We start from the raw sequence: 24932 nt of genomic DNA, 5'->3' as shown, positions 1-24932 counted from the left end.
GGGGTAACAAACCCACTGGGCAACACCCGGGATAAAGGCTATGACCATATTAAAATGGCTAGGAGACGTCCGAGACCCATAACATAAAACAAGGCCTTCAAAATTTAATAACTAGTTCTGAAGGCTACCTTTAACAAACTATAATAAAATAAATCATAAGTTTATGGTCATACCGAAGCCCCACAATGCCTTAAACAAAATAATGTCGAAGGCAAAGCCTGTTCGATCCTCCGAACATGACCTAACTATTTTATGCTAAAGCATTTCGATCTTTGCAAACATAAAGAATAAAGCAAAGGAAAACAAAATTCTTAAACTATCGAAGGGAAAAACAAGCCTTGTATATTATATACAGTCTTTACAAAGGCCAAATGGCCTTAGCAAAAAGTGCAGAAGTGCACAAGTACGAAAAAAGCAAAAACATCTACAAAGGTGTCTAAATAGCCTGGTCGTTTTAGCCCCCGGTTCTATCGGAACCCTCAAAGTCTTCTTCTTCTTCTTCCTCTTGGTAAGCCAATTTCTTGGCCTCGACCTCGGCCTCGAGCCCCTTAGAAATTTTGATCTCGGCCGATAGATCAAAACCCCGAGCATGAACCTCCTCGAGGGCCTCTCTTCGTGACTGCCACTTCTCGTATTCAACAATATCTTTCAAGTGGTCCTGGCCGCCTCGGCATCGACCTTATATTGTGCCACCAACTCCTCAGCGTCGACTTTAACCACCGCGGTTGCTGACTTGGCCGTTTCAAGTTTTTTGGCCATTTCAAGTTCCTTGGCCATACTTTTTTGATCAGAGGCAGCCGAACTTAGCCGAGACTGGAGCACTTCAACCTTTTTGGCCTGCACCACAACCTTTTCCTTTGCTGCTCGAAGATGGACCTCAGCTAAAGTCAGTTGCGCCCGTGCAACCTCCTTTTTCGAGGTTAGACGATCCATCCTGCCCCTCTATTCGTCAGTTCGGCCTTAACAACATCCATCTCAACTCGCAGTTGATCGATTTGATCGATTTTTTGTTGGATCTGCAGATTCCGACTGTAGTTACCGAGCCTAGCTCTTCGTCACTAACCTCAAATATTTTTACATGCTTGACCAAGTCGGCATGCTCCTTTCGAGCCACCTCCAGCTCAGTTGGGAGGTTCTTAACCTCCCCCTCACGTTACTCAATGTGAAGTTTGTATGCATCTCTTCTCAGTAAGCTCTTTAGCTTTGGCCTCGAGGGGACTCAACTCTTATCGATATCGGAGGAAGGTCTCGTAGTGAAGCATCGAGGCCTGCAAATACAAGGAAGAATATTAAGATCATTAAATAATCAAAGCTGGAAATGAAAATGTTTGGTAACACCTTACACGATTCAGTGCCTGTTGTGCTTTGTTGAACAATCATGGAGATTCCACCTCGTTCATCTTTGACTGGTCTTATTCAGTCACCAATCACCGGAGGTAACTAGCTACCCCAATAGGAGCAGAAAGGACCCGTGCGTCCTCCGGAACAGAGATAACGATCGACCATTACCGACCGGGATCGACACTCGGGGAAGGGAATCGGTTGACCAATCTCGGGCTCGAGATAGACCCACTTGTCCCCGAGGGTGGAATTCTTCTTGGTACTTCTATATCACCCAATCTGGTGACATCCTCCGTGGCAATAGAGTCCACGCCATAAAAAATGCTTTGGAGGGGATCGTTCTCTCCTTGGACCCCCTCATTTGAATGCTCCTTCGCCGCTTGAGCTTCACTGAACATTGAGTCCGTGAACGAAGGGGATCCCATTATATCGATGACACCAGGTGGAGAAGAACTGATTTCTTGAGGGTTCTCGGCCCTCACTGATACATCAACCTCTTGAGTTTGGGCGGGATCGGTCTCTATCGTCCCCCTTCGATTGAGGCCATATTCTTAGAAGTTTTGCTCCGTTGGACCTCTAGATAAAATAGGAGTATTGTCGTTTGGAAAGTTCATTTGCATGGCTATATTCACTTCACATATACGGAACGAGAATTTAAACTTTAGGACTTAAATTCAGAATTCTAGGTATAATCCATTTGATTTACTGGGCGTTCAATCAATATTTTTTATTTATTTGTGAACTTTTTAATATATATATATATATATATATATACAGTTCGAGTCAATGCTGTTAACTACTGTTACTTATTTTGTGAAATGTGTTAATACATATACAATATTTGAGTCAAAGCTAATGAATTTGGATAAATCAATAACTTACTCTCTACATCCACCCTGACTTATTATTCCGCTTGTGCGAATTTGATGAACTAGTATAACACACCCCACTCATGTTTGAGTACAATGAATACCCGCGGCCTCGTATGAGAATGAAAAGTTAGATCATTTTAATTTTTATATCACAAACATAATAATTTATGGTCGACCATATTACATCATTTGAAATTAAATATTTTTGATTCACTAATTTGTTTGGTTAATGAGGTGATATAATAATATACAGGGAATTCATGGATAACTAGCAATGACGAGAGGAGAGCATTTGTTGTTCTAGCTTGAGAAATTTGGCCCCTCGAAATTATCTTAGCTACTGTAATTGCTAGGGAAGACGCCCTAGCTAATTTGGACCTTTAACAACCAACATTATTAATATATGCAATGTTTGCACCAAATATTTCTTCGTTTGACATTGATTCATATAAACAATTATCTCTTTGTTATGAAAAAGACTCTCTGCCTCAAATATTTCTCTCTCTAATCTCAGCGTTTGCACTATATGCTCCATTACATAGAGCCACCAGACAACAATATTCAGGCGTGTTCGACTACCCAAAATGATCCCCTACCTAGTGGGGATACTCCCACCGTTCCACATCAGTCCAAAACATCCTATGCTACTGCTATTTCTAATGTAGCTCGCCCTAACCTAAACCAGGACCGCCATGGATGACCTCCAGTTCTAGCAAGAACCACAACACACAATGGTATGCCAACAGTGATTTTTAAGGCTAAGGACTACTATGGAGTGATGGTGGAAGAATGCAAATTTCTAATCGTGGGTAGATTCCTAAAAAATCGACCCCAAATTGAAAAACTCAGGTCGGCATTCGCAGAGAAGGTTGCTCTGAAAGGTAACGCTAAAATTGGTGTTTATGATAACAAAAATATTTTTATTCAGTACTATAATCTGAAAGATTTCGATACTGTTCGGTTCAAAAGAAGAATTGAAATTGAAGGTCTTGAAATGTGTCTTACTAAATGGACACCCGATTGAAAACCTGAAGAGGATATTCCTATTGCTCATGTTTGGGTGCTTTTTCCCAAATTGCCGCAACATCTATACACCTGAAAATATATTAAACAAATTGTTAGACCCATTAAAATTCTTTTGGGATTCGATATGGCAACAAAAGATTGGACCAGACCTAGTATGGCCAAGGTTAGAGTAGAAATTGATCTACTCAAACTCCAACTTGATCATGTATGGGTTGGTCTAAAAAATGATAATACTGCTCTCAAGGAATTTTCTCAGAAAGTGGAGTATGAAGTTGTCCCAAGATATTGTAAACACTGTAGATTACTTGGACATTCAATTTCTCAATGTAGAGCACTTGAAAAGAAAAAACAAGCTGAATCACAGGAAAAAGATGGGGGGAAAGAAGAGGTGAATGACAAAGGAACTGAACAAGCGAAAGTGAGCAAAGAGAAATCAGATGACATAATGAACAAGACTCGATTATAAGAGGAGGTCAAGACTCTCACTAATGAGGCTGAAACTATAGATAAGAGCTCTAACCCTATCACTAAGAGCGCCAAAGTTACTAAGGATCCTGAACCTAGCAATAAAAGCTCCAAAGATAAGGAGATGAGGAAAATGAGGAGGAGAAATGTGATACAGAAGATTATCCGAAAAAAGAAGGTCAACCAAGTCACGAGCCAACTTCATTTAGTGGAAGGAACTATCCAAGTTCCTGGATCTCCTTATGAAAAAACTCAAGAAAGTATAAAGTCTCATGTGGTGGAAGATGAGGGATCATCTGGAACCAAGAAAATAAAAAATAAAAAAGAATGTCTTCTGATTACTGACCAAATGGAAGATGGAAAGATTGTATCCTCCTATACTGTCCAAAACTATCCAGTTTTGGTACAAAATTTATTTAATTAACTCCAAAATGATGAGTTGGAAGAATCACAAGACAAAGAAAAGAACAACTTAAAAGGGACTCTGGTGGTTGACTTAGGGATGGTTAAAGTTATCACATCTCCTAAATCCAAACATGTAGTAGCGAAGACAGGGAAGCAAGGAATAAAAGCAAGGGAAAATAACTCTCAACCTATCAACACTGAAGGATCAGATAGTGATGAGGTGGCGAACATCCTGGCTGAGGCCTTTGATCCTTCTAATAAAAGTCAACAAGATGAAATAGCTATGCATATCACTGAAGTGATAAACAAAGGAGGCCTTTCACCTAGAGGACCACAATCTACTAAAGTCAAGCCTAACAAAGTTAAAGCATCACCTCTCCCACCTACCAGAGGAAGAGGAAGACCTGCAAAAAAAATTCCAATCTTGATGTTTCCAATGATTAGTACAATCATTTGGAATATAAGAGGAGTGGAATCAAAAGGTGCCTTTGAGAGGCTCATCAAACTTGTTAATTTTCACAAAGTTTCTTTTGTGGCACTTCTTGAACCTTTTATTCATAACTCTAATTTAGAGCAATACAAGAGGAAGTTGGGCTTCCAACATGCTATTGCTAACTGTAATGGTAAGATTTGGTGCTTCTGGGATGCAGATTATACATGTACTGTCATTAGTAACCACAAACAACAACTGAATTTATCAGTTCAACATGCTATGGTGCAAGACACCTACTGGGTAACCATAGTATATGCAAAGACAAAGGCCAGGAGGAGAAAAAAATTATGGCAAAAACGGGAGCAGATAAAGGACATAATTCAAGGCCCATGGTCCATCTTTGGAGACTTCAACTCCATTATGCAAGCCACTGGGAAAAATGAGGGCAGGCCTCATAGGCTCAGGAAAAGCAGAGACTTTATTAATTGTATGGATGACTATTGCATGATAGATGCAGGTTACATTGGTAATGGCTTCACATGGTCTAATAACAGAAAAAGACGTAAAAAGAATTAGTGTGAGACTTGACAGAGTGCTCTACAATGATGAGTGGTACGAATACTTTCCAGTAGTGACAGTCAGGCACCTCCCTCAGACTGGCTCAGACCACAACATGCTATTAATGCAATGTAATACTGTAGAAGCTCCCGCCATCAAGTCCTTCAAATTTTTGAACTTTTGGGTACATCAACCTGGTTTTCAGAATATTGTCAAGACAACTTGGGAGGAGGATTTTATTGGCAATGCAATGTGGATCCTCCAACAAAAATATAAAAAACTTGCTAAACAGTTAAGTGTTTGGTCCAAAAATACAATTGGCAATATTTTTGACAAAGTGAAGAGTCTGGAAGATCGGGTAGAAACAATGGAAGCTATCTATGAAGTTGATGACCGTGAGCACAATAGAACCAACCTTCACAACCTTTATGCCGAGCAGATTTACTGGACTAAGGTCCAAACCAACATCTTAAAGAAAAAGGCTAGAGTTAAGTGGGAGGAGGAAGGTGATACTAATTCAAAATTCTTCCATAGTGTTATTAGACAGAGGAGAAAGAATGCCTATTTACATAGAATCAAGGACATACAAGGCCACTGGGTCCAAGGGATCGATCAAATCTCAAATGAAGCTATCAATTACTTTAGTAATATCTTCACTCAGCCTGACACTACACCTAATATGGATATTATTCACATAATTGAGAAGACAATTTCTGCTGAAGATAACTATTGGATTACCTCTCTTCCTACTATTGAGGAAGTTAAAGATGCTATTTTTGGCATGGATCCTAATTCCGTTGCAGGACCAGATGGTTTTAATGGATTTTTCTATCAGAACTGTTGGGATGTTATATCATCAGAGGTGGTGGACATGGTTCATGAATTTTTTGCTGACAAGAAGTTAACCAAATACTATACTCACACTTGTCTTGTACTGATCCCAAAGGTTGAATCTACCTCTAATTTTTCACAACTCAGACCAATAAGCCTTAGCAATTTCTCTAACAAGATTATCTCCTTAATCATAAATAATAGGCTCTCTAGCATGCTTGATAAACTTGTTTCACAAAATCAGTCTAGCTTTATGAAAGGGAGATTGATCACTGAGAATGTGTTGTTAACACATGAATTTTTTCATAACATAAAAATGAACAATCCAGGGGGAAATTTCGTTATCAAACTAGACATGGCTAAGGCATATGATAAAGTTTCTTAGAGCTTCGTCACAGTAGTTTTGAAGCAAATAGGCTTTTCAGACATGTTTGTTGGCATTATATCTAGGCTCATCTCTGATGTGTGGTATTCTATCCTTATTAATGGAACTAGACAAGGCTTTTTTCACTCTACTAGAGGTCTTAAACAAGGGGACCCCCTTTCCCCGACCTTATTCATCTTAGCTGCCGAAACCTTAACCAAGGCTCTTAACATTCTCCATGATAGAGAATGTTATATTGGTTTCTCAATAGACCAGAATGGCCCACAGATCAACCATCTCTATTATGCATATGACCTAGTCATTTTCTCTTCAGGGAATAAGAGATCAATCAAGATGACCTTGAATGCACTTCACAATTATGAAGAAGCTTCGGGTCAGGAGATTAGCAAGGAGAAAAGTTTCTTCGTCACTGTCGCTCAAACTCCAAAGCCTAAGAGAAGAATGATAGAAATAGTCACAGGCTACAAGCATCAACATTTTCCTTTTAAGTATCTAGGTTGCCCTATTTACTGTGGGAGAAAAATAATATTCTACTTTAATGATATGGTTACTAAGGTTCAAAACAAGATCAAAGGTTAGCAAGGTAACCTATTATCTATTGGGGGTAGAGCCACACTCATCAAGCATGTTATTTAGTCCCAATCTCTTCATATCTTGGCTGCAATATCACCTCCCAAAACTATTTTCAAGCAATTAGAAAAATATTTTGCTAATTTTTTCTGGGGTTATAATGACACAAAAAAGAAGTACCATTGGAGAGCGTGGGATAAATTATGTTACCCTACTTCAGAAGGAGGTGCTGGTTTTAAAAGGCTTCATGATATCTCTAAGTCCTTTAATGCAAAGAGATAGTGGAGGCTAAGATCTGAAAATAACCTTCTATCTAGTTTTCTAATGAACAAATACTGTCAGAGAAGCCATCCTATGTCCAAACAAAATCAGAATGGTGACTCTAGCAACTGGAAAGACCTTATGAATATGAAGGAACAAGTTGACAAACATATCATATGGAGAATTTAAGCTGGCAACATATCCTTTTGGTGGGATAACTGGATTGGTTCTGGCCCTCTATACCAGATTCTGCAGTTTCAGTCTAAACCTAGGCATCTTATATTGGATGACTGCATTACAGATGAGGGAACATGGGACCTTGATTTCATAAGTCAATTGGTTCCAGCTGATATCTTAGATAAGATTTCCAAAATTCCAATTAGTGACAGAAGGGAGACATACATTGCTATATGGACACCTTCCACTGATGGGAGATTCAATTGTTCTACTGCCTTTGAAATTGTAAGACAGAGGAAAGACCAGCTGTAGGTATGGATCAATACTTGGTCTAAATATGTTCCTTTTAAAGTTTCTTTTCTTTATGGAGAATTTTAAATAGGAAAATTCCTGTTGATAATATCATGTCCAGATTTGGTCTATGCATTGTTTCCCGGTGTTCATGTTGTTCCCCATAGGGAAGAGACTATTAATCATCTCTTCCTAGAAAGTGATACTGCTAAAGCAGTTTGGAACCTTTTTTATACTAATCTTGGTCTTACTCCTCATACTCCTTCTCTGAGTGGGCGACTTTTTACTTGGATTACTATAAACACTCACAACAAATTTATTAGAACTATGCATCAAATTATCCCTATATACATTTGTTGGGAGATTTGGAAAGCTAGATGTGCATCTAGATATGGGAATGGTGCCCCTCCAATTTATAAAATTTTCCAAGAGATTCTTTTTCATATTAAAATCTATCTTAACAAGATAGGTGCTAGGGTGGATTTAAGGTGGAATTGGTATAACCTCTGCACACAGCTGGATAATCTCAGACCTTCCTTAATTTTTACTCCTGTTACTTGGGGAAAACCCCCAAACAATTGGATCAAAATTAATACTGATGGTAGAAGTAACTCTGAGGATCTCTTAGCTGGAATTGGAGGTATTGTTAGAGATAAAAATGGTAGTTTGGTTATGGCTTTTGCTAAAAAATTATATTTCTGCACTAACAACACTGCTGAATTATCGGCAACATTTTTTGCTATTTCTTGGTGTATTGCTAACAATTACATGAATATTATTTTGGATTTGGATTCTCTGTTGGTGGTCAATATAATCCAAGAATACAGTAGCATTCCGTAGAAACTCTATCATCAAATCAGAGACATGCAAGGCATGATTCAATCCCTCCAAGTTACAGTCCACCACTGCTATAGAGAAGCTAACTCTGTAGCAGATGCTCTGGCTAAGTATGGTAGCAAACTTCAACAATATAATGAAGCGATCTTCTCAACCTTATCAGAACTTCCTAGGGAAGCCTCAAGATGGATCAAATGGAGGTGCCTAGCTTCAGAATCAGGAAGGCTAAGAGAAGAAACTCAAATGTCAGATGACTCTTTATTTATGATAATTAGCATAATATTTCTGCAGTTCTTTATGACACATGAGGTTCCAAGAATCTTTGTAATGCAAAGGGATCTTTTTATAAGTTTTAACATCTTCCGTAAAGGACTCTTACTACCATTTACTCCTTCCCTTAGTTTAGCACTAGGAAAGCAATTATGTGCTGGTAGGAACAAACTTCTAATTAGAATATCTATATTTTGGAAGTTACTCTTTTCTACAATGCTGATTATATTCAGCACAAATATAATTTTTGAGGAGGTAAGGTTACCTATGTCCCCCTCCTACATGTACGCTTTTTATGCCCTTAATAAAAAAAAAATGCAGATATTTTACCATAGCTAGTTGTCTTGGTGGCTTCCTTATGCTAGAGTAATTAAGGAAGTATTAATGTGTTAAGTACTAGTCAATTTCGAGTAAAATATTAAGGGCTGCTTCATTAACCTCTCATTACTTCTCAGTCCGACCTCTCTATAACAACATCCCTATATAACAACATATCTGTCACGACCCAAAATCCCACCACAGAACACCTAGATCTTATACCATCGCATGCGTATCAATATCACAATATATTACAATTTGCACCTCAAGTGTCCAAATAATTCAACTTGCCAAAATAAATCAACAACAATAATATTTTCCACAATAAGGAGCTCACGGCTCTATCACAATGAGTATAAAATCTCACAAAATATTCGGGAATGAATAACTCATCAAAAATAATATTTCAAAATTTTTAGCATGTTGCCTCAATATCAAATTTAAAATGTCAAATACTTCATATTAATAATATTTAAATTAAAGAAAGTCAACCTTCAAATAATGCACAGAATAAAAGAAATCAAGTTTCAACTAAACAGATAAAATAATTAGTAGGAAAAGGTCAAGCAAATTTAAAATATAAAAATTAAATCAATGATGAAGAATATAACAAGGTAAAATTATTTAATTAATATGCAACAGTGATCTACACAATTTAAAGACATAATCTTCCACATTTAACCCGTGTAAATACTCGTCACCTCATGTACACGACTTTTAACACATTACAATTATCACGTCAATACAAATCCTAGGGAAAATTTTCCCTCCACAAGGTTAGACGAGTCACTTACCTCGACTTGCTCCAATTTAATCCACTAGTAGGCCTTTTCCTCGATTATTCAACTCTGAATGGCTCGAATCTAGCCAAATTAATTCGATACAGTCTACAAAAATTATAGGAATAAATTTCATAAGAAAATACTATATTTTTCAATAAAATCCGAAATTAACTCAAAACAATCGCTCATGGGCCCACGTCTCGGAACCCGACAAAAGTTACAAAACCCAAAAACCCATTCAACCACAAGTCTAACCATATCAATTTTACCAAAATCCGACCTCAACTCGGCCCTCAAATCTTCAGTTTAAACCAAGAGGGTTTTCTAAATTTTTCAACTTAATTCACCCATTAAATGATAAAAACAACCATGGATTCGGGTAATTTAACTAATATGGAGTTACGAACACTTACCCCATTATTTTCTCTGAAAATATCCCAAAAATTGCCTCAATTTCGAGCTCCTAATCGATAAAAATGTTCAAAACTTAAACTCTTTGCCCAGTCATTTTCTCTACGCGATCGCGAACAATCACACGCTATCGCGAAGCACAATTGTTCCACTGCTCAAATTAACTCTACGTGATCGCGAACAATCACACGCGATCGCGAAGCACAATTGTTCCACCGCTCAAATTAACTCTACATGATTGTTCCAAGTTCATCGCGATCGCAGCCCTCTTCACGCGATCGCGTAGGACAAACGTGTGACCTCCACTTCTGCTACACTTACTCTACGCGAACGCAACCATAGCCACGCGTTCGCGAGTCACAAAATCCCAGAGCTACGCGATCATATCCCTCTTCACGCGATCTCATAAAACAAAACTCAGCAGCCCCCAATTAACCCTACGTGATCGCAAATATCCCCACGCAATCGCATCGAACAAAACCTCCACTGACCAACTAAGCCTACGCGATCGTAAACGCATTCACTCAATCGCGTATAAGGAAACCAAATACAGATATCAGAAAATTCCAGCAGCTGTTTAAGTCCAAATTTTGATCTGTTAACCATCCGAAATTCACCCGAGGCCCCCGGGACCTCAACCAAATATACCATAAGTCCTAATACATTATGAGAACTTAGTCGAGTCTTTAAATCACATCCAACAACAATAAAAACATGAATCACACATAGATTCAAGCCTAATGAACTTTGAAACTTCCAATTTCTACAAACGACGCCGGAACCTATCAAATCACGTCCGATTGACCTCAAATTTTGCACACAAGTCATAAATGACATAACATAGGTATTCAAATTTTTAGAATCGGATTCCAACCCCGATATCAAAAAGTCAACTCCCCGGTCAAACTTCCAAACTTAAATTCCTATTTTAGCCATTTCAAGCCTAATTTAACTACCGACTTTCAGATTAAAGTCCGAACACACTCCTAAGTCCAAAATCACCATATAGAGCTGTTGTAATCATAAAAATTCTATTCCGGGGTCATTTGCATATAAGTCGACATCCGGTCACTATTTGAACTTAATCTTTAAAACTTGGAACTTAGTGTTCCAATTCATTCAAAAAACCTCACCGGACCCGAACCAATTACCCCGGCAAGTCACATAAGAGTTATAAAGTACAGAATGAGCAGTAAATAGGGAAACGGGGCTACAACTTTTAAAATAACTGACCGGGCTGTTATATCCTCCCCCTATTAAACAAACGTTCATCCTCGAACGGGTTTAGAATTATCATAACTTGCACCTCAAGTGCCCAAATATTTTAACTTGCAAAAATAAATCAACAATAACAATATTTTCCACAATAAGGAGCTCATGACTCTATCACAATGAGTATAAAAATCTCACAAAATATTCGGGAATGAATAACTCAGCGAAAATAATATTTCAAAATGTTTAGCACATTGCCACAATACCAAATTTAAAATGTCAAATACTTCATATTAATAATATTTAAATTAAAGAAAGTCAACCTTCAAATAATGCACAGAATAAAAGAAACTAAGTTTTAACTAAACAGGTAAAACAATTAGCAGAAAAATGTCAAGCAAATTTAAAATATAAAAATTAAATCAATGATGAAGAATATAACAAGGTAAAATTATTTAATTAATATGCAATAGTGATCTACACAATTTAAAGACATAATCTTCTACGCACAAGGTTAGACAAGTCACTTACCTCGACTTGCTCCAATTTAATCCGCTAGTAGGCCTTTTCCTCGATTATTCAACTTTGAATGGCTCGAATATAGCCAAAATAATTTGATACAGTCAACAAAAATTATAGGAATCAATTTCATAAGAAAATACTACATTTTTCAATAAAATCCGAAGTTAACTCAAAATAATCGCATGTGGGGCCCACGTCTCGGAACCCGATAAATATAACCTGAAAGCTCATTCAACCATGAGTCTAACCATATCAATTTTATAAAAATCCGACCTCAACTCAGCCCTCAAATCTTCAATTTAAACCAAGAGGGTTTTCTAAATTTTCCAACTCAATTCACCCATTAAATGATAAAAACAACCATGGATTCGGGTAATTTAACCAATATAGAGTTAAGAATACTTACCACATTGTTTCCTCTGAAAATCTCCCAAAAATTGCCTTAGTCCCATTTTCAGAACTTAAACTCTCTGCCCAGTCATTTGCTCTACGCAATCACGAACAATCACACGCGATCGCGAAGCACAATTGTTCCACTGCACAAATTAATTCTACGCGATCGCAAAGCACAGAGTTCCCAGTTCTACGCGATCATAGCCCTCTTCTCGCGATCGCATAGATCAAACGCGTGACCTCCAGTTCTTCTACACTTACTTTACGCGAACACAATCATAGCCACGCATTCGCGAGTCACAAAATCCCAGAGCTACGCGATCACATCCCTCTTCACGCGATCGTGTAGATCAAAACTCAGTAGCCCCCAAATAACCCTACGCGATGCAGATATCCCCACGTGATCGCCTAGAATAAAACATCCACTGATCAACTAAGCCTACACGATCGCAGACGCATTCATGCGATCGCGTATAAGGAAACCAGATACAGATATAAAAAAATTCCAGCAGTTGTTTAAATCCAAATTTTGATCCGTTAACCATCTGAAACTCACCCGAGGCTCTCGGGACCTCAACCAAATATACCTACAAGTCCTAATACATCATACGAACTTAGTCGAGTCTTTAAATCACATCCAACAATACTAAAAACATGAATCACACATAGATTCAAGCCTAATGAACTTTGAAACTTCCAATTTCTACAAATGACGCCGGAACCTATCAAATCACGTCCGATTGACCTCAAATTTTGCACACAAGTCATAAATGACATAACGGAGATATTCAAATTTTCAGAATCGTATTCCGACCCCGATATCAAAAAGTCAACTCCCCGGTCAAACTTTCAAACTTAAATTTCTATTTTAGCCATTTCAAGCCTAATTTAACTACCGACTTCCAAATAAAATTCCGAACATGCTCCTAAGTCCAAAATCACCATACGAAGCTGTTGTAATCATAAAAATTTTATTCCGAGGTCATTTGCACATAAGTCGATATCCGATCACTATTTGAACTTACGCTTTAAAACTTGGAACTAAGTGTTCCAATTCATTCTATAAACCTCACCGGACCCGAACCAATTACCCCGGCAAGTCACATAACAGTTATAAAGTACAGAATGAGCGGTAAATGAGGAAACATGGCTATAAATTTTAAAACGACTGGCCGGATCATTATAGGACTCTATAGCACGTACCTCGGGATCAAAATAGTGAGGCTGATGCCCTTGCTAACTTGGGGTTGTCGGTTGAGGACGATGTGTTCAATTCGAGGAAAGTCGTACAATTCATGAGATCGGTAATGGAAGAAGGCCATGCCAAGATAAAATCAATGGGCCTGAATTAGAACTAGAGAAACAAATACATATAATATCTGAAGACTGAAAAACTGCCCTCGGATACAAAAGAATCGAGGGCCATGCATATGAAGGCAGCCCTATTTAGCTTGTTCGAAGATGGAACCCTGTTCATAAGAACATTCGATGGCCCTCTCGCGATATGTCTAGGACCAGGAGATACCGAGTACGTTCTGAGGGAAATTCACGAAGGTACATGCGGAAATCATTCAGGCGCCGAATCATTATTTCGAAACGTAATCAGAGTCGGCTACTACTGGATTGACATGGAAAAGGATGTGAAGGAGTTCTTACGAAAATGTGATGAATGTCAAAGGAATGCTCCGATGATTCATCGAGCCGGGGACCTGCTGCATTCGGTCTTGTCACCCTGGCCGTTCATGAAATGAGGGATGGACATCATTGGCTCCCTTCCATGGGCACCCGATAAGGCTCAATTTATATTATTTATGACTGACTATTTTTCTAAGTAGGTGTAAACCCAGCATATGAGAAGGTCAGGGAGAAAGAAGTCATCGATTTCATTTGGGACCACATCATATGTTGGTTCGGAATGCCGGCTGAGATCATGTGCGACAATAGGAAACAGTTCATCGGTAGAAAAGTAAGCAGGTTTCTCGAAGACCATAAGATCAAAAATATCCTATTAACACCCTACCACCCTAGTGGGAACGGATAAGCGGAATCCACTAACAAAACCATACTCCAAAACCTCAAAAGAGGTTGACCAACGCCAAAGGAAAATGGAAGGAAATCCTGCCCGAAGTCCTATAGGCATACCGTACGACCTCGAAGTCTAGTACCAGGGCCACCCTATTCTCGCTGATTTAAGGCACTGAAGCTCTAACATCGGTCGGAAAACTGTGTCTCAGGTTCCGATATGCAACAAAAGAATCAAATGACGAAGCCATGAATACGAGTCTGGATCTGATAGAGGAAAGGCGTGAAGCCGCCCTAGTTCGGTTGGCTGCCCAAAAATAACGGATCGGGAGGTATTATAATCGAAGATCCAACCTTCTACATTTTAATGTTGGAGACTTAGTGTTAAGAAAGGTCACGCTGAGCACCCGGAACCCGAACAAAGGGAAGTTGGGGCCGAACTGGGAAGAAAGGGATCGTACAAACTTGGAATAATGAACGGTGAGCAACTACCAAACAACTGGAACATAACTCACTTAATGATATATTACTGTTAAGGTACGACCTCATTCATTCCTTTTACTTATTTGCATTTTGGACTAACACTTATAGGCGACCATTGAAGAACGACACAATTTTTAGGCCCGAAAGCACGCGTTGCACTTCCCTTGAATCGGTTTTGTCCCAAATGGGTTTTTCGACTAGATTTTTAACGAGGCAACAGTAAATCGTGCTAACTTAGAATTGAAGGACAAATACGAATAGGTGTTAAAGATCACGACAACAGTATTCAAGGCTTCTTTATGATCAGCCTCGAACACTAGGGAAATTACCCCTGGATAATGACTTTAGCAAGGAAAGAAACTTTGTGATCAAATGGTCTTGGCTCGATCGATAAGATTTACTATAAGGGACAAACAATCAAATGAAACATGCCCACATAGACTGCTCGAGCCCTGACACAAAGTTTGTACACATGTGTAACCATATATATTACGCACAGAAAGAAAAAGAGGTTTTTACCTTGCGGATGAATATCTTGTCCCTTAAAAATTTTGTTTTCTTTTTTTTTTCTCTTAAGGAATTTCCTACATTTGATCCCCTAAAGATATCGAGCCCAAGGGCCGCCTTTATCCGGGTTCAATGGATCGCTCTCACTCGGGGACTACCGTCCAAAGACAAACTCGGACGGTCCTGGATGTTAGAGCCAGAGGGCACAAGACCTATTAGGCAGTGCCCGAACCTTAAAGTCTACGGCCACCCCATTCGGGGACTGTTATCTTGGGAAAGCCCGGATAACTTAGGGTAACAAGCCCACTAGGCAACACCTAAACTAAAAAGGCTACGGCTATATTAAAACAGCTCGGAGACGTCCGAGACCCGTAATAAAAAAAACAAGGCCTTTAAAATTTCTAAACCGATTCAAATGGCCACCCTCAACAAATTTATCATCTAAAACGTTCTAAGTATTTTGGAGAAAGCCTCCAGTCATACCGAGCCCCCACGAATCTTAAATGAAATAATATCGAAAGAAAGGCCTGTTCGAACCTCCGAACAAGACCTAATTATTACATACTAAGGCATTTCGATCTTTGCAAACATAAAGAATAAAGCGAAGGAAAACAAACTTAGAAACTGTCGAAGGGAAAAAAGAAGCCTCCTTAACAAAAAGTACAAAGTACAAAAATACAAAAATATTGGAAGGGTCTCCTCTACCCTTGGATCAGCTCGAACCCTCAGAGTCTTCTTCATCTTTGGGATATGCCAACTTCTTGGCCTCGGCTTCGAGTCCCTTATAACTCTCAATCTCAGCCGATAAGTCGAAACCCTGAGCATGAATTTCCTCGAGGGCCTCTCTTCAGGATTGCCGCTTTGCGTGCTCGACGACGTCTTTCAGTCGATATTGGGCCGGCTCGGAATCGGCCTTATATTGAGCCACCATCTCGTCAGCATCAATTTTAACCACCGCAACCACCGACTTGGCTGTTTCTAGCTCTTTGGCAAGAGTTTCTGGATCATAGCCGACCGAGCTTAGCTGATATCGGAGCTCCTGAACTTTTTGGGCCCACAACTCGGCATTTTCCTTTGCCGCACAAAGCTGGACCTCTACCGAAGTCAACTTCTCCCGAGTAATCTAATATTTTGAGGCCAAACAGTCCATCTTGCCTCTCCATTCTTCGGCCTCGGCCTTAACTGCATCCATCTCAGCTCGGAGTTGGTCGATCCGATCGATCTTCTGTTAGACTTGTGAATTTTGACCATTAGTCACCGTGTCTCGCTCATTGTCACTAACTTCAAATATTTTTACATGTTCGACCAGGTTAGCATGCTCCTTCTGAGACACCTCCAGCTCAGCTCGGAGGCTCTTAGCCTCTCCTTCATGCTGCTCGCTGAGGAGTTTGTAAGTATCTCTCTTCTCATTGAGCCGTCAGACCTCGGCTTAGAGCTAGTTCATCTAGTCTCGATATCAAAGGAAAGTTCTATGGTGAAGCCCCGAGGCCTACAAACATAAAAGAAAAATGTTAGGGTTATCTATGAATTAGTCTAAGTACGAATTAAAGTCATCTAGAGATATCTAAAGTTACCTGGTTTAGCGCATGTTGTATTTCGTTGAATAGGCAAGGCGCATCAACCTCGTTCATCTTGGCTTGGTCTTCCTCGGTTACCAGACACCGAAGGTAACTGGCCACCCCTACGAGGGTGGAGAAGACTTAGGCATCCTCCGTAATAGAAATGATGATGGACCATTTTCGGTCAGGATCCACACTCAGAACTGGGAACCGGTTGGTCAGTTTTGGGCTTGAGGAAGGATCGCTTGCTCCCGAAGATGTACTCTTCTTCGGCACCTCTAAGTCACCCAATTCGATGACGTCCTCCGTGGCGGTAGAATCCACCCCATCAAAAAATCCACGGCCCCCCTCGTTAGGGTGTTCTTTCACTATTTGGGCCTTATTATACATGGAATCGGTGAACGAGGGCAATTCTGTGATGTCTATCACACCGAGTACTTCCTTCAGTGCATTGCCCACATCCCGGGAAGCCTCATTCCCGGCCTCCTCATCGGCCTCCCTAGCTTGAGGTAGGACGGTCTCGAGGTTCTCTGGTTCGGAGGCCCATTGCCCTTCGAGCTGCGACGACACACGGGCCATCAAGACAAAGGCATTTTCTTCTTCTTCTTCTTCTTCTTCTTTGGATTCGTCTCTCAGCCGCTAGAGTGAATTCGGAGGTGGTGCTCGGGCACTGGTGTTGTCTTTTGACTTGCGCACCCGCCTTCTTTTTGTTTTCATTTTCTCCGAGCTCGGGGAACTCAAAGCCCTTTTTATTTTCTTCTCTTAGGCCTATCTCGGAGCAGGGGACTCGGTAGTTAAGTCCTCACTACTGGATGGAGGTCTCAGTTCGACATCCTTGGATAAACCTGCAAAAAGAAGCAAAGAGAGTGAGGACTTAATGATATAAGAGGACTCAGGAAAGGAGTCTTACCATGGGAACGAGCCGCCCAATGACCCTTCGAGAGCTTGCGCCATGAGCGCTTGGAGTAGGGCATCTGTGATATGATACCCTCAACCCACTCCTTGAGTCAAGGAACGACATTCTGGACCCGAGTGATGGATGTACCACCACAAAATACTGATAAGAAAGATGGAAATAAGTATAAAATCGACTTTCGAAAATGAAATTGTACTTACGTGATGTATTGCACTTCTCAGGGAATGGCATGCGTTTAACTGGGATTAGGTCTGAAGTACTCACTCGGACAAAATGGCATCCAACCCTGATCCCGGTCTTTATCAATACTCGAGAACGGGGCTTTGCTGACCCGATGCACGAGCTTTATCAGTCCCCCCGGAAGTTTGGGGACTGTACAGGCGTAGAAGATAGTCGACGGTGAACGAGCACACATCAATTATGTTCACAAAGAACCGGAGGAGGATCAAGATCCTCCAGAGTGAAGGATGAATCTGACCGATGCATACTTCGTACCTTTTACATAAATCAATGATGACTGGGTCTATCGGGCCCAATGTAAAGGGATAAGTATAAACACTTTAGTATCCCTCGACATGGGTGGTAATGGCTTCATCGGGGTCAAGATCACTATGCCCTTACCGACCCAGTTGTAGTCTTTTTAGACCGTAGGGAGGACTTCTTTAGTGATCGAGCATATGTATCTCGAGACCTCCTCTCACGGGCCTTGTACGGAGGAAGGTTTTTCTACTTTGAAATCGGCATTGGCCGAGCATCCTCCGGGGTTGAACATTTTCAAAGGGGGTTCTCGTACTGGTTCATCGACGGCAGTACGCGAAATAGTCTCCTTGGCTGCAGTAGCCGGTCGCGAAGTAGAAGGGGTTTCTTTCTGGGGAACGTTTTTGGAAGTCTTTATCATTTCTTTAAAAGATGAAGGAAAAATGGAGAAAGAAAGAAAGTTGAAGGATTGTAGTTGTTGGCTTAATATGAAGATAAACAAGAGTTCTTGCAGAGGATCTCAAATAACTAGAGTGAAAGTGCTAGAAAGTATTGAAATCTTAAGGGTACAAGGGTATAAGGTTTGAATGTAAAGTTAAAATAAGCAAATGAGGAGGTATTTAAAGAATTTCAGTGACGATTCGCATCAAAGAATGGCTGAACGGCGACTGACATGCATTAAATGCAATCAGGACTTTACTGACGAGACATTTCGGTTGTTTTGTCGTTTCTGTCACGGTGTATCAAAGTGAGACTCGGAAGCTCATATCGTTTCTCATCGTCTACTCTCCGAAAAATAATGGGACTATCTGTATATGGTCAAAATCGAGCTCGTGGTGCATTCTAGCCACCGACATGGTGAGCCATGTTCGAGACATGACAATAGAGGAGTGAAGATCGACCCTGAGTCTCACCGGGCTAGAACCCGGAGACAAGACGGTTGCCTTCGAGAATATAGGGGCCATGATCCCGGAATCGGTCCTAGCCTCAAATGATTTTGAAGAAACATTGTCAGCATAGCTAACGGAAGACCGAAATATCTGTGACCGACCGGATATTAGGGCGGGAATCTCGGCACGTACCGATAATGAACCGACAATCAGTAAATCAAAAGATTTTTTACCTTTTATAAAATTGTACCTAAAGTAGGACTCTTTTACTATATAAAAGGGGTCTAATAATTTATAAAGTACGTTATAACATGCATTCCAAAGCAATATATCATTATTTTTTCTGTTATTAGTTCTTCTGCTTATGTTCATCAGTGCTTGTTGTTACGAGCCCAGATCGAGGGTAAATATTTCACTAAGACTTAAATCGTCTTTCTCGTGTGGTTTGAACTTACTTTATCCTTATTTATATAATTTATCTTTATTTACTGCTTTGTGTTAAATAAATCCGCATATCCTTAAAACCACTTATAAAATTAATTGTTATCCGATTTTGAGGGTAAACAATAAGTTGTGAGTTAGAATCTACCACGTAGTAGTATTCTAGATACTTGTATTGTTAGCAACGAGGAACTTTTATCTGAATTTAGCTTTGTTATCTATGAAAATAAACTTACAAAAACACCATAATATATAATGTGCCTAGCAAGCAAACGAGCACAATATTAGATAGAATGTAGTTTTCTTCTTTTTTACAAGTATTTTGTTCAGCTCATTGGATTGTCATTATTAATATGTTGTATTTGTTTGAATTTTCTTGATTTGGAAGTTGTGATTTTCTTGACTATTTTTCTCAATGTTGTGACTAAAAGCGCACTAATTTGTTAAAGTAAATGGACTATTAGTGCTCCATGTGGAAGAATATGTATGACTTTGAGTCTAAAGCCAAAGATAATGTATGTTTTTGGGCTTTTTTTCAGTGTTATGACTAAAAGTGCACCACTTTGTTAAAGTAAATGGACTATTAGTGCTTTATATAAAAGAATATGTATGGTTTTGGGCTTTTTCTCATGGATTTCTTGTCATGAAATATAATCGGAAAACTCTCGTTCTATCAATCTTCTTATTTTTAATAGGATTTGTTTTCTTAGTCCATTCGGCCAATGATAGAAATACACGAGAATATTTCAAACATTTTGTAGAATTTGTTTTCTTATTGAACAAAAGCTCTAAATTAAAAGGAAGCTCCACGTATAAGATATCTCGCGTTCACATAGAGTTCCGTAAAGAATAACACCTCAAGAGATGTGATGTAGACAACTTACCCTAATGCAATCATTAGTGGTTGCTTTCACGGCTCAAACCCCTGATATATAAATCGTATGTACGGAGATAACTTTACCGCGGTTCCAAAAATCTCTCTGTGGGTATCAAACAACTATATATGTAGACTGATTTCCACTAGGAACAGGCTGTTACGTTGCTCAAGATGTGTTTATAAGTTTTTAACAAGAAAAGAAAAACTTAGAAAACTTAGCTACATATATTGAAAGTATCTAAAACTATCCTCTTTGTTCTTATATGCAAAATCGGCCGAATATACTCCTTTATGCATAATATCCAACCATAAGCTTTTCATACTATAATCTGATAATATTAAGGAATTCCCAAATTGAACTATGTTGTAATATTGTCCTTGTCTTGTTCTGTCAATCATTCTATTAATAACCCCCTCCCTCCATCATGTCTTAGCACAAAATAGGACTTTCCAAAAATCGTACCTTACCTAGCTATGGCTAAAGATCAATTGCAAGTGCTAAATGCACTAGATGTAGCAAAAACACAATTGTACCATTTCACTGCAATTGTAATTGCTGGAATGGGATTTTTTACTGATGCCTATGACCTTTTTTGCATTTCACTAGTCACAAAATTACTTGGCCGAATTTATTATCATCACGAAAATGCACCAAAACCAGGTATTCTCCCTCCTCCTATCGCAGCTGCTGTTAATGGCGTCGCGTTTGTTGGTACTCTTTCGGGGCAACTGTTTTTCGGGTGGCTAGGAGATAAATTAGGGAGGAAAAAAGTTTATGGAATGACACTTATGCTTATGGTTATTTGTTCAATAGCTTCTGGACTTTCTTTTGGTAAAACACCTAATGGTGTTATAGCCACTTTATGTTTTTTTCGATTTTGGCTTGGTTTTGGTATTGGTGGCGATTACCCTTTATCCGCGACAATTATGTCTGAATATGCAAATAAAAAAACTCGTGGGGCTTTTATTGCTGCTGTTTTTGCAATGCAAGGTTTTGGTATTTTAGCAGGCGGAATAGTTGCACTTATTGTTGCTGGTGCATTTAAAAATGCTTACCCTTCACCAATTTATTCAGTAAATCCTAAAGATTCAACACCACCTGAAGCTGATTATGTTTGGAGAATTATTGTAATGTTTGGTGCAATTCCAGCTTTACTTACTTATTACTGGCGAATGAAGATGCCCGAAACAGCACGTTACACGGCCTTAGTTGCGAAAAATGCTGAAAAAGCTGCTGCTGATATGTCCAAAGTATTGAACGTTGAAATTGAAGTAGAGAAAGATAAAGTTGAAGAAAACCGACATAGTTTTGGTTTGTTTACTAAGGAATTTCTTCGTCGCCATGGACTTCACTTGCTAGGAACAACTAGTACATGGTTTTTATTAGATATTGCTTTTTACAGTCAAAATCTTTTTCAGAAGGATATATTTAGTAAAATTGGATGGATTCCTCATCCAGAAACGATGAATGCATTAGATGAAGTTTTCAAGATTGCAAGGGCACAGACTCTTATTGCACTTTGCAGTACTGTTCCAGGTTACTGGTTTACTGTAGCATTTATCGATAAAATGGGTCGATTTGCTATTCAATTAATGGGATTCTTTTTCATGACAGTTTTCATGTTTGCTTTAGCCATTCCATATAATCACTGGACACAAAAGGAAAACAGAATAGGGTTTGTTATCATGTATTCACTTACGTTTTTCTTCGCGAATTTTGGTCCAAATGCAACAACATTTGTTGTACCCGCGGAGATTTTTCCAGCTAGGTTAAGATCAACGTGCCACGGAATATCAGCAGCAGCTGGAAAAGCTGGAGCAATTGTTGGGGCATTTGGATTTTTGTATGCAGCTCAATCCACTGATCCATTAAAGGTTGATGCTGGTTATCCAACTGGTATAGGTGTGAAAAATGCACTTATTGTTCTTGGTTGTGTTAATTTACTTGGAATGTTGTTTACATTCTTGGTGCCAGAATCCAAAGGAAAATCATTGGAGGAAATGTCTAAGGAAAATGAAAGAGAAGAAGAAAATTATGAAACAGAATCTAAGGCAGATAATGCACAAACAATTCCAGTTTAATCAAAGTGGTGGTATATACTATGATATGAGATATAGCAAGAGTTGAAGCTTAGCTTTGTACTTGTTTGTATCTTATGAGGAAATAATTATCTATTCATTTTGTTTTGTGGTTCTTTTTCTTGTGTATTTCTTATAGATGTAATACAAGATGGTGGCTAGCTTCTGCCAATCCTTTGATTTTTATTTTTATGTTATTTTGTTTATTGTGAATTTTGGCCACTGTTTGTTTTGTAGAATGGTCCATGGAAAACTGCTGTAATGAGAGATTATCTCTTTTCTGTGTGATTAAAATTTGAATTGTCACCTCTTTACTTTCTTGTTACGATGTTGGTTTGTTAATACCGTCATGAACTAATAAGACAGGTTTTCGGGTTCAATTTTAACTGAGGATAAGACCGCGAGAATAACCTAACACAACATTTTCCTGTTCTCAATCCCCCCATGAAAGGGATATATAGTTTAAGAAAAAAACTACTTTAGAATCATATATAAAAAATGTCACAATTTTTTTTTTGTCTTAAACTTGTGAAACTGAGCTTTGTTGAGTATTGAGGTTTTGATGATTAACAAAGTATGTCTAAATGCAATAATTCAAAGAACTAGGTGCTCAATGTAGCTGCTTAATTGTTCTAAAGAACCAGTTCCTCAAGATAAAGGACCAGCTCCTCGGGTTGATGATTGTACGCCTGTACAAGACACTAACTTTATCTCAAAGTTACCCAGGTCCGAGTTTGGTGGAAGAAGACTGCTACATGTGATAAAGGTTATTACTCAAGAAGATACGGATAATTCAGTCAGAGACAAGAGTCCCAAAGTTTGTGGAATCCTTAGAACAATAGGAATCTTATCAAAGGAGAAGCTCACTATGAATAGGACTCCTAGAAGAGCTCAATTTGATGCGTTTAAATAGTAGTATCTACTTTGAACTTCTGTAATTATCTTTTTACTCATCAACTGAAGAGTCATAAGTGTTTACTCTAGTCGAGTACTTGCAGTGTATTCTTCTTGAGTCAGTCTAGTGAAAGTGTTTTAGGAAATTGAGTTGTAATCAAGTGTCATAAACAATACGTGAGTTGGAATGAGTGTTTGCTTTACAAGTTAGAGTAACTTGTAAATCAAATAGTCGTAATAGGAGTACTGGAGAGTATTAAATTATAGTCGTGTAATTGATACATTTTTGGCTCATTGTTCTAGTGGAGTTGAAGTTAAAAATCCTACGTAGTAGATCGTGATTTTTGCACCTTTTGTGCCTGAGTGATTTTTTACGTAAAAATCGTTGTGTTTATTTTACCGCTTATTTACTTCACGTTTAAGGAACACGATAAAGAATCAAATTCTTTAGTAATTCATACGGGCACTCAAACTAATAATTAGTATCATAGTAGATTCTCTAACACACACGGCTAACACCTAGAGAGATCTTGGAAGCAAGATGAGTGCTCCACCCGGAATTAATGAAGGACAATCTACTACCAGGCCACCCCTGTTCAATGAAAAATATTACAGTTGGTAGAAAGCAAGAATGGAAGACTTCATGACAGTTGAAGGCTATGAACTATGTACCATAGTGAACCAAGGTCCATTGGCTCCTACTAAATAAAATGCACAAAATAAAACAGTTCCTAAGGATCCCTCTGAATTTGTGGCCGTAGATTTCAGAATGATGGAGAAGAATACAAAGGATAAAAAAAATCTTTATTTGTGGACTTGATCCTGATGAGTACAATAGAATTTCTGCGTGCTCTAATGCAAAGCAGATATGGAATGTACTCCAAACTGCCCATGAAGGAACAAACCAAGTGAAGAGATCAATGATAGAGCTACTTATGAGAAACTATGAACTCTTCTCCATGAAGAAGTTTGAACCCATCCAGGATATGATGACTAGGTTTACTATAATAACTAATGAACTGAAATCACTTGGAAAGGTGTTTACTTCAAAAGAGTTGGTTAGTAAAGTTCTAAGGATCTTTCCAGTTTCATGGGAATCAAAAGTTACTGCAATCCAGGAAGCCAAAGAGTTGGACAAAATCTCACTTGATGAGTTGATTGGAAACTTAAAGACTCATGAAATGAGAAAGATAGAACTACGCAAAGAACCAAAGAGGGATAAGACCTTGGTTCTTAAAGCGTCTGACGATGATGAATCTCACAATGATGATCCTGATCTAGCAATGTTTGCCAAGTTCAAGAGGTTAATGAAGAACTCCAAAAGTGCATCCAAGAGAGACACCAGCAGTAAGCCTAAGTAGATTGACAAAGGTAACTATGATGGGTGCTACAAGTGTAGCAATCTAGATCACATGGTCATGGACTTC

General features: G+C 38.9%; 2 protein-coding genes across 2 annotated transcripts; both read left to right on the top strand.

The window, feature by feature from the left end:
* Positions 1-6358: 6358 nt before the first annotated feature.
* LOC138898426 (uncharacterized) lies at positions 6359-8455 on the top strand. The gene is made up of 3 exons (XM_070184492.1): positions 6359-6871; positions 7394-7632; positions 7783-8455. The coding sequence occupies exons 1-3, from the start codon at positions 6359-6361 to the stop codon at positions 8453-8455; spliced, it is 1425 nt and encodes a 474-aa protein (XP_070040593.1).
* Positions 8456-20989: 12534 nt separating this feature from the next.
* LOC104114615 (low affinity inorganic phosphate transporter 3) lies at positions 20990-22864 on the top strand. Its single transcript, XM_009625098.4, has one exon. It carries the CDS (start codon positions 21007-21009, stop codon positions 22612-22614), a length of 1608 nt encoding a protein of 535 aa, XP_009623393.1. The 5' UTR covers positions 20990-21006; the 3' UTR covers positions 22615-22864.
* The last annotated feature ends 2068 nt before the right edge of the window (positions 22865-24932 follow it).

The sequence above is a fragment of the Nicotiana tomentosiformis genome, chromosome 9 (assembly GCF_000390325.3).
Source record: "Nicotiana tomentosiformis chromosome 9, ASM39032v3, whole genome shotgun sequence".
In the NCBI taxonomy this organism is placed as follows: Eukaryota; Viridiplantae; Streptophyta; class Magnoliopsida; order Solanales; family Solanaceae; genus Nicotiana; species Nicotiana tomentosiformis.
Note: the sequence above shows the minus strand (reverse complement) of the source record. Positions and strands in the feature narration are given on the sequence as shown.

What these genes read in the sequence shown, in the direction of transcription:
- LOC138898426 (XM_070184492.1), top strand. Translation starts at nt 6,359, where the DNA reads ATGTTTGTTGGCATTATATCTAGGCTCATCTCTGATGTGTGGTATTCT. An exon ending in TTAATGATATGGTTACTAAG is followed by an intron (nt 6,872 to 7,393) that starts GTTCAAAACAAG and finishes CCTCTATACCAG; the next exon opens with ATTCTGCAGTTTCAGTCTAA. An exon ending in AGACAGAGGAAAGACCAGCT is followed by an intron (nt 7,633 to 7,782) that starts GTAGGTATGGAT and finishes TGTTCCCCATAG; the next exon opens with GGAAGAGACTATTAATCATC.
- LOC104114615 (XM_009625098.4), top strand. Translation starts at nt 21,007, where the DNA reads ATGGCTAAAGATCAATTGCAAGTGCTAAATGCACTAGATGTAGCAAAA.